Raw genomic sequence first — 11,775 nt, forward strand, 5'->3', positions numbered from 1 at the left:
AACGTTTGTGAGGGCACCAAAGGGATTCTGGGTGTTTGCGCCTGTTGGCAGAGCAGCGCGTACAGGACAGTTTAGCTTGTTGTTGTTGTTGTTGTTTTGGCTTGTTAATAAGAGACAATGAATAAAGTAGCACTTTATAAACCTTCACTAAAATGTGGACTTTTGTGGAGACTTTTTTGGTATTGATAGTTTCTTTCAAAGATTCACTATAAGAACTTTTCTGTTAATGAACCAATTAAGTTCCACTCTTCCACTCCAAAAGGACAACTCATGATTTCCAAATGATCAACTTTTTATTTTCCAATTCGAAGCATTGTTGGTTTCATTTCAGTTGACCTTCAATGAATCATCAGCTTGTAAACCTTCAAAGCACACAAACAGATGTTAACAATCTCATTACACAGCTTTTAAACCTCTGAATAAGGTTTCAACTTTTAGCAAGAGTTAAACATACATTTATCCTTTAACTTTGCATTAATCCATAAGCTTTGACTTGAAACCTTTTAACTTGAACCATTTGCCATTTTAACTTAAGCTTTAAACTTTTTTACGTGTGATTTAAACAACTTGCTTTGAACTGCGCAAAGCCAGTATGCAATCAATGGTGACAGGTAAATGCAGTAATGCAGTGGTTCAACTTGAAGGCAGTAATGCAGTGGTTCAACTTGAAGGCAGTAATGCAGTGGTTCAACTTGAAAGGTAAATGCAGTAATGCAGTGGTTCAACTTGAAGGCAGTAATGCAGTGGCTCAACTTGAAAGGTAAATGCAGTAATGCAGTGGCTCAACTTGAAAGGTAAATGCAGTGGTTCAACTTGAAAGGTAAATGCATTAATGCAGTGGTTCAACTTGAAGGCAGTAATGCAGTGGTTAAACTTGAAAGGTAAATGCAGTAATGCAGTGGTTTTAACTTGAAGGCAGTAATGCAGTGGTTCAACTTGAAGGCAGTAATGCAGTGGTTCAACTTGAAAGGTAAATGCAGTAATGCAGTGGTTCAACTTGAAGGCAGTAATGCAGTGGTTCAACTTGAAAGGTAAATGCAGTAATGCAGTGGTTCAACTTGAAGGCAGTAATGCAGTGGCTCAACTTGAAAGGTAAATGCAGTAATGCAGTGGCTCAACTTGAAAGGTAAATGCAGTGGTTCAACTTGAAAGGTAAATGCATTAATGCAGTGGTTCAACTTGAAGGCAGTAATGCAGTGGTTAAATTTGAAAGGTAAATGCAGTAATGCAGTGGTTTTAACTTGAAGGCAGTAATGCAGTGGTTCAACTTGAAGGCAGTAATGCAGTGGTTCAACTTGAAGGCAATAATGCAGTGGTTCAACTTGAAAGGTAAATGCAGTAATGCAGTGGTTCAACTTGAAGGCAGTAATGCAGTGGTTCAACTTGAAAGGTAAATGCAGTAATGCAGTGGTTCAACTTGAAGGCAGTAATGCAGTGGCTCAACTTGAAAGGTAAATGCAGTGGTTCAACTTGAAAGGTAAATGCATTAATGCAGTGGTTCAACTTGAAGGCAGTAATGCAGTGGTTAAACTTGAAAGGTAAATGCAGTAATGCAGTGGTTTTAACTTGAAGGCAGTAATGCAGTGGTTCAACTTGAAGGCAGTAATGCAGTGGTTCAACTTGAAAGGTAAATGCAGTAATGCAGTGGTTTTAACTTGAAGGCAGTAATGCAGTGGTTCAACTTGAAGGCAGTAATGCAGTGGTTCAACTTGAAGGCAGTAATGCAGTGGTTCAACTTGAAGGCAGTAATGCAGTGGTTCAAATTGAAGGCAGTAATGCAGTGGTTTAAATTGAAAGGTAAATGCAGTAATGCAGTGGTTTAAATTGAAAGGTAAATGCGGTAATGCAGTGGTTCAACTTGAAGGCAGTAATGCAGTGGCTCAACTTAAAAGGTAAAGACAGTAATGTAAGTAAGTAGTCCATCTCCAATGAGTTGTGAGGTCTACACGCAGTCAGTAAGTAGTCCATCTCCAATGAGTTGTGAAGTATACACGCAGTCATCAAGTGCTGAGATCGACTAAATCCTTTTTTCAAAATAAATCTAATGAATCCATCCACAATCGCAATAATCACAATTACAATTCAAATGAGAATTTAAACAATTCTGACGCCCCCAGTGGTCATGGGGACAATTTTCCATCCGTCCATTTTCTACCGCTTGTCCCTTTCGGGGTCGCGGGGGTTGCTGGAGCCTATCCCAGCTATGTGTATTTGAAGACACAACATTGTGTTATAGGTGACACATTGTTGTATTATCAGTGTTCTCAGATCAATATTTTTCCATTTTTTATATTTTATTCCAACAATGCGTACTTTGAACAAGCTTGTGCAATATGTTTGACTCTTTTTCTTGAAGTTTATATACAATACAAGTCTGTGCCTGTTTTTTATTACTTTTATATTTGATCTCATTGACATCAATCTCACAGAATAGTGATCAATATAATGAAATAATCGTGTATAGAGCAGGAGTGGCAAAGTCGTTTGAGCTCAGGAAAATCTTTTCCCCTCGTGGGCCGGACCAGTAAAATCATGGCTTGATAACTTAAAAATACAACTTCAGAGTGTTTTCTTTGTTTTACTTCGGCCCAAAGTAGAGCAAGCACATTCTGAAAATGTACATATCACAAATATTCCTCTTGACTAAACACTTGAAGTTAGTTGAAAATTCTACTTTAAGTCGCAACACATCGAGGTTGGAACAAAAAAAGCTAAATCATGCATAAAAAAACCCTCTTCTATGCATCAAATACCTCGGTTGTCATTTCCACTGTTCACTTTATTTCAATTTGCACAGAAGATAGTCATTTACACAGAACTATATCAATTTGGGGTTACCAATTGTTTATTGTACTCTCCTTTGTTGGGTGGAGGGAGAGGGAGGAGTCACAGCCCTGCTTGGTAGACTTGGTATCAACTATTTGATTGCTTAACAGAATTGCTATTGCGACATCCAGTGGACACATTTACAATGCAGCTCAATCTTCCACTTAGCAAACTCGTCTCGCCGGCGGCATTGAAGCTGATCTGGCATGTTTGACATCCTTGGTGTAGGACAATACATGGAATAACAATCCACAGAGTAGTCGAGAAGACACACAAACACAACACTAAAAGATCAACAGTATGAATAAAAATAAGAATACTAATGTTGATAAGAGCATACGACAACACATCACTGTTGTTATTACTCATCACTTCCGTCACAGCATTCATAAAAAACAATAATAGAGTCACACGCTTGCATTCCATCTCATAAATGTGACAGCACACTTTACACTTATTGTGCAGAAATATGGCGATATAAGCACAGAAGTACAGTTCAATCTGCAGCCGTGTTACAAAAGCGGTCAGTTAGAGTAAGACCTAACCTTGGATATCATGGAACATTCAAACATTTGATTGATTTAATCAACAATATTGAAATGCCATGATCTGGCACATTTAAAAACATCTAAAAGGACAAACTGTAACCTTCTACTCAAGGGTGGACAACAATTCCTCTCAACCAAAGGGGAGAAATACTTCAGAGAAAAATCTATTTGCAAACATTTGTATGCACCTACAACACTTACAACCTTTACTATGTAGGTATGTGGAATAAAACCTTTACTATGTCAGTATGTGGAATACAACCTTTACTATGTCAGTATGTGGAATAAAACCTTTACTATGTCAGTATGTGGAATAAAACCTTTACTATGTCAGTATGTGGAATGAAATTATGGAAAGGCTTAAGCAAAGAGGTCAAAGAATGTACTAATGTGATCCAATTAAAAACAAACAAACAAAAACAAAACTGTCAGTGTTTACAAAGAAGAATCTTGATCAAAAATATTGAACCTTATTAAAAAATGAGAACCATACATTACTTAACAATTTATTCATAACTTTTTTTTTAATGTTTATGCATTTAATATTTACTTATTCATTTTCTATTAATATATTTATTTCCTTGTGTATGTATTTCCTGTTTCAAACAAATGCATTAATAACTGCTATGATACGGAAAGGAATAGCAATAAATAATCAATTCTGCTTCCTCCTACTCCCTTTTGCACTTGCTGTAATGGAACAAAAAGAAAATAAATATGTGATGTATTATATTTTAATTGTTCGAAATAAGGAAGAAAACACCATATTTAAGGTTCATTCAATAGTTCAAAGAAATTCCTTTAATGCATCCTATATGTGTGTGTGTGACAATCATTGCTACTTTAACTTGAACTTAACTATATAATTCCTATAATGCATTCTATATATATATATATGTGTGTGTGTGTGTGTGTGTGACAATCATTAACTTGAACTTGAACTTAACTATATGCTTTTCATCTGATTGTGCATGTTCTATTCTATTTTATTCCAGCCTGTTTGTGCTCATCTTATTTCATTTTCTCTTTTATTTGATTTGAGCCTTTTTTTCATTGTGTTCTCTTCTCTTGCATGCTGCACTTGACTTCATCCACATTTCTACCTCCCACAAGTTAGTGTTGAAAGCATTTCTCAATGCTTTTAGCAAGATGTTCTACCCCACAAATGAGTTGATGGATCAAAAATGACTTGTGCAGCAAAAGCACAATCAAGAAGGTCTACTTCCTGTGCAAAAACAGACTGAAATGGAAGTGATGATTCACTCCCCACGTCCTTGCTATATTTCAGATAAGACTAATATCAAGCATACAGTACGTAGGTCACCATGACAAAGTGCTGAGTCCTGTGCTTTTATTGTCTTTACTTCCTTGCGTCTTATTGATATCACTTCTTCCCATTTCAAAAACACTTCTTCCTGCCATGCAAAACCACGTTCCTATCACATCTACTGGATGTAAACACAGGCACATATTTGGGCTAGCAAGGAAACCTGTCCTCATTTGTCCACATAGCTGTCCTAAAGGATTAGAACCTACACTGTGATTGTCACACACACCCTGCAGCTTTGATCAGCAGTGGTCAGTGTTAGGACTAACATCACCACAGACAATAGCAGTGGTCAGTGTTAGGACTAACATCACCACAGACAATAGCAGTGGTCAGTGTTAGGACTAACATCACCACAGACAATAGCAGTGGTCAGTGTTAGGACTAACATCACCACAGACAATAGCAGTGGTCAGTGTTAGGACTAACATCACCACAGACGATAGCAGTGGTCAGTGTTAGGACTAACATCACCACAGACAATAGCAGTGGTCAGTGTTAGGACTAACATCACCACAGACAATAGCAGTGGTCAGTGTTAGGACTAACATCACCACAGACGATAGCAGTGGTCAGTGTTAGGACTAACATCACCACAGACGATAGCAGTGGTCAGTGTTAGGACCAACATCACCACAGACAATAGCAGTGGTCAGTGTTAGGACTAACATCACCACAGACGATAGCAGTGGTCAGTGTTAGGACTAACATCACCACAGACAATAGCAGTGGTCAGTGTTAAGACTAACATCACCACAGACAATAGCAGTGGTCAGTGTTAGGACTAACATCACCACAGACAATAGCAGTGGTCAGTGTTAGGACTAACATCACCACAGACAATAGCAGTGGTCAGTGTTAGGACTAACATCACCACAGACGATAGCAGTGGTCAGTGTTAGGACTAACATCACCACAGACGATAGCAGTGGTCAGTGTTAGGACCAACATCACCACAGACAATAGCAGTGGTCAGTGTTAGGACTAACATCACAACAGACAATAGCAGTGGTCAGTGTTAGGACTAACATCACCACAGACAATAGCAGTGGTCAGTGTTAGGACTAACATCACCACAGACAATAGCAGTGGTCAGTGTTAGGACTAACATCACCACAGACAATAGCAGTGGTCAGTGTTAGGACTAACATCACCACAGACAATAGCAGTGGTCAGTGTTAGGACTAACATCACCACAGACAATAGCAGTGGTCAGTGTTAGGACTAACATCACCACAGACAATAGCCGTGGTCAGTGTTAGGACTAACATCACCACAGACAATAGCAGTGGTCAGTGTTAGGACTAACATCACCACAGACAATAGCAATGGTCAATGTTAGGACTAACATCACCACAGACAATAGCAGTGGTCAGTGTTAGGACTAACATCACCACAGACATTAGCAATGGTCAGTGTTAGGACTAACATCACCACAGACAATAGCAGTGGTCAGTGTTAGGACTAACATCACCACAAATCATCATCATAATTAAAGATTAAAGTCTTTTTTTTATTGACTTTCCCTAAATATGTAAAAGTATTCATATTGTCTTCATGTCGTATTATTCTCCTTCCAGTTTGTATCCAATCAGAATTCAGCTAGCTTATGTTGCCATGCTGTACCAAATCTGCCTTCAGAATCAACAATGTGTGTGCACTGTAAGTGAACGGGAACATACAGTTGATAGACAGTTGCGATAGCCAATCAGATCAGGAGTTATTGTCAGTAAGGCCTTCTAGATGACCTCACATTGAAGGTGACGTTTACGCGTCCTGTGATTGGATACTCACTGGGACCGTTAGCGGGTGAATTTGAGAACACATACAGTTGATAGACCGTTGTGATAGCCAATCAGATCACAAGTTGTTGACAGTAGCCTATCCAAGTAGCCTGATGTTAACGAGACTGTGATTGGATACTCACTTGTCACTCCAAAGTGAGTATCCAATCACAAGTTGCAACTCAGCAGGAAGCAGGAAGTGTTGACCCACAAAGAAGGAGAAGAAAAGGTTGATTAGGTGGCAGATTTATATTTGTAAGGCCATTTTCAAGAAAAAATATTTAAAGAGAAACTACATCTTGTGAGACCATGTGGGCGATGAAATGGGGAAATGCTCACCATTTCCACTCAATCAAGCGACTACGAGCGGTACCACTGACTTATACGCCGTCAAATGGGTGCTAAGAATTGTGAGTTCAAATATTTGATTTCTTTATTTTTTCACATTTAATATATTTTTTGCAATTTTAATTTTGACACTAGCACATAAGATATGTTTTAATTGCTGATGCGGGTTTATTGATGTTTAAATGCGGCAGAAAATATCCCGTTTTGTACACTGTTGATGTGTTTCAATACAGAGTAAATGTGTTCCTGCATAGTATTTCTCCAGCAATGGTCATGTGGTGACATCAATGATGCTATTTGGAGAGGTCATCATTGAAGTCATCACTGAAGGCCTAGCTGGGAAATGCACGGATAATCGGGAGGAGATTGGTCCACTTGTGAGGAGCACACGTTCAGCTGTGAAACCATAAACAACCCCAGACTCATTCAAGGTGCAGTGAGAGAAAAGACCATTCTTTCAAGGACACACACACACACACACACACACACACACACACACACACACACACACACACACACACACACACACAAATCCGCATATTCCTCACTACCTGTAATCGGTCCTTGACTGTGGAGCAACAGAATGAACAGGCAGCTAAGTTGAACTTTCATGGTGTCTTTTCCTGATTGTCCACCTCACTTCTTCTTCTTCATCTTCTTGGTCTGTAGCACCTCTCCACTTGGTCTGTAGCACCTCTCCACTTGGTCTGTAGCACCTCTCCACTTGGTCTGTAGCACCTCTCCACTTGGTCTGTAGCACCTCTCCACTTGGTCTGTAGAACCTCTCCACTTGGTCTGTAGCACCTCTCCACTTGGTCTGTAGCACCTCTCCACTTGGTCTGTAGCACCTCTCCACTTGGTCTGTAGAACCTCTCCACTTGGTCTGTATCACCTCTCCACTTGGTCTGTAGCACCTCTCCACTTGGTCTGTAACACCTCTCCACTTGGTCTGTAGCACCTCTCCACTTGGTCTGTATCACCTCTCCACTTGGTCTGTAGCACCTCTCCACTTGGTCTGTATCACCTCTCCACTTGGTCTGTAGCACCTCTCCACTTGGTCTGTATCACCTCTCCACTTGGTCTGTAGCACCTCTCCACTTGGTCTGTATCACCTCTCCACTTGGTCTGTATCACCTCTCCACTTCAGCGGACTGGAACCCGCGGTCTCCCCCGTAATGTGAGGTGTTGTGAGGTTGGCGGGGCAGCAGAGACATATTCAGACTTGTTTAGCAGGCGGATGTTGGAGGAGCAGAAACAGCAAATATTTTCAATCAAGTCGTAACCTGACGCTCAGCTCAGAGGAGATTAGTGAACATGACAGTTTTATGACTTGTATATGACAATGTAAAAAAGCTTGATCAAACCTCCCAGGTCCATCAATAATTACATTTGGATTCTTTTTAGTTATACTTATGTGATGGCAACTGCAAAAAAACCTGCCAAGTCCCGGCCCCTCCTTCCTTTCTGCCCGGGTCACTAATCTAGGTCCTCCCAATGAAATTCCAAGAGCGCTAAAATTCCTTACTGTCGGCACAAACTCTTAAGGGGCAAAACCAACTTTTCTGACCGCATGGCACCTACTGATGTGTATTTGGGGTCTGCTTAAGTCCGGAAAATGTGAAATAAAAAACAGAAAGTTATAAAACAATCTTGCCTTCCTTTCTACTTCCTCCAAACAATTTGTTTTGGAATTAGTCCGTCCTGTGACCTTTTTTCAAACTTGTGGGTTTCTGTAATGCTTGGATTTGCATGAGGTCACGTCCGACTCATTGAAGATGCGTGGTGGTCAAGCTAGCGTCTGTTCTCATGGCTACTAGACGCCATTTAGCCCTTCTCCTTGAAAAATGCCCTCTGCTTGCGTTGTTTTTGGCAGTACCAACCGCTCGAATCGCGAAAAGGATAACCTCCAAACGAGGGCGGAAGAGTGCAAGATTTTATGAAAGAAGACGAGAAAAGTGGCACAAACTCCAGTCCAGTTCATTTGATATACTTTTAATGTTTATTATTTTCCATTTTAGGATTATCTTGATATTATTTGTATTTCTTAAACACACATTTGCCAAGAGTGTTTCCAAAAGCACCAACTTGGCGAGTCTAAATAAAAGAAAGTAAATGTGAGCAAAACCTAAAAGTGTTACGTTTTTATCAAAGACAAAATGTTGACATGTATAGTTATATTTTGATAAACAATCATAAATGAATCTTTCAGCACATACACAATGTTGACATCTATAGTTATATTTTGATAAACAATCATAAATGAATCTTTCAGCACATACACAATGTTGACATCTATAGTTATTTTTTTTTAAAAAGATGGGGAAAACCTGCTACTTGTTAACAGCAACAAACATGACTGTAGTCACAAAGTTCAATCATGAATTGCAACCTTCCACAAGCAAAAACGATGCATATTTATCTGTGAGAGTCTTGATAGCAATGTCCTTGACCCAGCCGCACATAAATAAGTTTTAGACTTCCATGCTTTTACAAGTTTCCATGTGTACAATGATGTCACAGTTGGATATGTTTGGGAAGGCGACCAACGTATAATCCTTGATATCATTTGACTTACTTTTTGATATAGTATAGGGATCTATTCCATTGCATTGTTTGATTTTTTTGCTGATATCTGCTTTTTGCAGGAAGATCTAGACCCCTTGTGTACTCAGAGAGTTTGCACTCTGTTTGCTGCATGGTAGCCATGTTGGTTCGATTACAAGTCGGCGTGGCGAAGTTGGGAGAGTGGCCGTGTCAGCAATCTGAGGGTTGCTGGTTCAATCCCCACCTTCTACCATCCTAGTCCTTGAGCAAGACACTTCACCCTTGCTTCTGATGGGTCCGTGCATGGCAGCTCCCGCCATCAGTGTGTGAATGTGTGTGTGAATGGGTGAATGTGGAAATAGTGTCAAAGTACTTTGAGTTCCTTAAAAAAAGGTATAAAAGTGCTATACAAGTATAACCATTTACCATTTGATTGACCACCACAGTCTTTCAGGAGTCACGTGTCAGAATACAAAGTAAATATGATAAAGTCTTACCCGAAAGGTCTTTGCACAAGTCCGCCATTGTTTTGAACGTTTGAGTATTTCTAGTCCAAATGACAAAATGCGTATGCTTCGACCAGTGCAGCTCATCTTTCCTCAAAAAAGATCATTAGTTACAGTTACAAATGACTTCTCCCCAAAAGAGTTACCTCATAGTCAGAGTAATTAGTTACTCAGCAAAGTAACTGTGACGTTGTTTTTTATTGAGTTGTTTTGTACGTGCGATGACATCTTTAACGTCAGAGATGTTTATATGAAGAATAGAAACACTAAATGGAGTATTTAAGAACATTACATTTTTATCTAAACTCAACAGATTTTAGTGTGCCTTATGACATGCATAGAAAAGAAATATTCTGCAAAGTATAAAACCCAATACAGTACCAAAATTTGTAACCTTAGGTAAAAAGACACAAAGGGACATTTTGCCTTTAAGTAATTGAGCTGTTGTACCGCTGGCACGGCCATACCAGCTGGCCTCCTTCACAGGATGTACTCTGGAGAGGTAGCAGTCTGGTAGAGGTGCTAGCTGTCCCAAGTCTTGACCTGGGATGGACCACTCTTCTGTGCATCAGTTGGTGAGCCATGTCAGTTCTTCACAACTTTGGTCACACGTTTTGAGCTTTTCTCCTTTTTGTGTTATTTTAGAAAGAAAGTAAGAAGAATGAAAGTGTGGGAAGTATTTGTCATCTCCCTGAAGATAGAATGGAGAAGTGTAATGTGAGGTCAAAGCAAACAAAGGTTGTGCACTTTGTAACGACTCCACCTTCAGCATGATAGTATTTTACTTTGTAACGACTACACCTTCAGCATGATAGTATTTTACTTTGTAACGACTACACCTTCAGCATGATAGTATTTTACTTTGTAACGACTCCACCTTCAGCATGATAGTATTTCCAAAGGTCTTATCTACTAGGATTGCAAACAAGTGCTAAATAGCTCGTGCAAAGTAAAACATTGCTTGTATATAGTAAAACATTGCTTGTATATAGTATAACATTGCTTGTATATAGTAAAACATTGCTTGTATATAGTAAAACATTGCTTGTATATAGTATAACATTGCTTGTATATAGTAAAACATTGCTTGTACGTATATAGTGTAACATTGCTTGTATATAGTAAAACATTGCTTGTATATAGTAAAACATTGCTTGTACGTATATAGTGTAACATTGCTTGTATATAGTAAAACATTGCTTGTATATAGTGTAACATTGCTTGTATATAGTGTAACATTGCTTGTATATAGTAAAACATTGCTTGTATATAGTAAAACATTGCTTGTATATAGTAAAACATTGCTTGTATATAGTATAACATTGCTTGTATATAGTAAAACATTGCTTGTACGTATAGTTGCGGGTGCACAATTGATAAGAAGTATAAAAGTGGTGCGGACGGCCATATTTAAAGAAGGTTTAGACGTGTGTTGCTGGCGGTCACCATGGAGACACTGGATCATTCCCCTCCACATCATGTGATGTGTTGTGGAACATGCAGCAGACAAATAAATCTGGACCACATTTTCTCTCAAAATCTCCCTAAACTTGTCCCAAAAGTTTTTGCTACATTTGTGCTGCTAATTGTTTTGGTCCATTATAGTTTTTATGGTACTAACGTTGTAAAGTGTTTATGTTATCAACCTGTAAGTAGTCCTAACCCTAACCCTCCAACTTGGCCAAATCTATCCAAACATGTCGTGTATTATTCCGTGCTGCAAAGGATTTTGTCTAACTATTAGACTTTTTACACTATTAACCTTTTTATTTTCCACAAACAGCCTCCTCAACTTGTCAACATCTCACCATACTTGTCCCAAAACTTTGTGCCACATTTTTTTCTCTATTATAGTTTTTATGGTATAAACGTTTTATAATAGTTATGTTATT

At 39.0% G+C, this 11,775-nt stretch overlaps 1 protein-coding gene across 1 annotated transcript in view; it reads right to left on the reverse strand.

The window, feature by feature from the left end:
* Positions 1 to 7,990, reverse strand: part of LOC133616678 (disintegrin and metalloproteinase domain-containing protein 10) — a 73,850-nt gene extending 65,860 nt beyond the window's left edge. Inside the window, exon 1 of the mRNA XM_061976228.1 lies at positions 7,385 to 7,990. Coding sequence (XP_061832212.1) covers positions 7,385 to 7,445 — 61 coding nt within the window. The 5' untranslated portion in view covers positions 7,446 to 7,990. The remainder of the gene's footprint in view (positions 1 to 7,384) is intronic.
* Positions 7,991 to 11,775: the final 3,785 nt, after the last annotated feature.

This window comes from Nerophis lumbriciformis, linkage group LG14 (assembly GCF_033978685.3).
Source record: "Nerophis lumbriciformis linkage group LG14, RoL_Nlum_v2.1, whole genome shotgun sequence".
Classification (NCBI taxonomy): Eukaryota; Metazoa; Chordata; class Actinopteri; order Syngnathiformes; family Syngnathidae; genus Nerophis; species Nerophis lumbriciformis.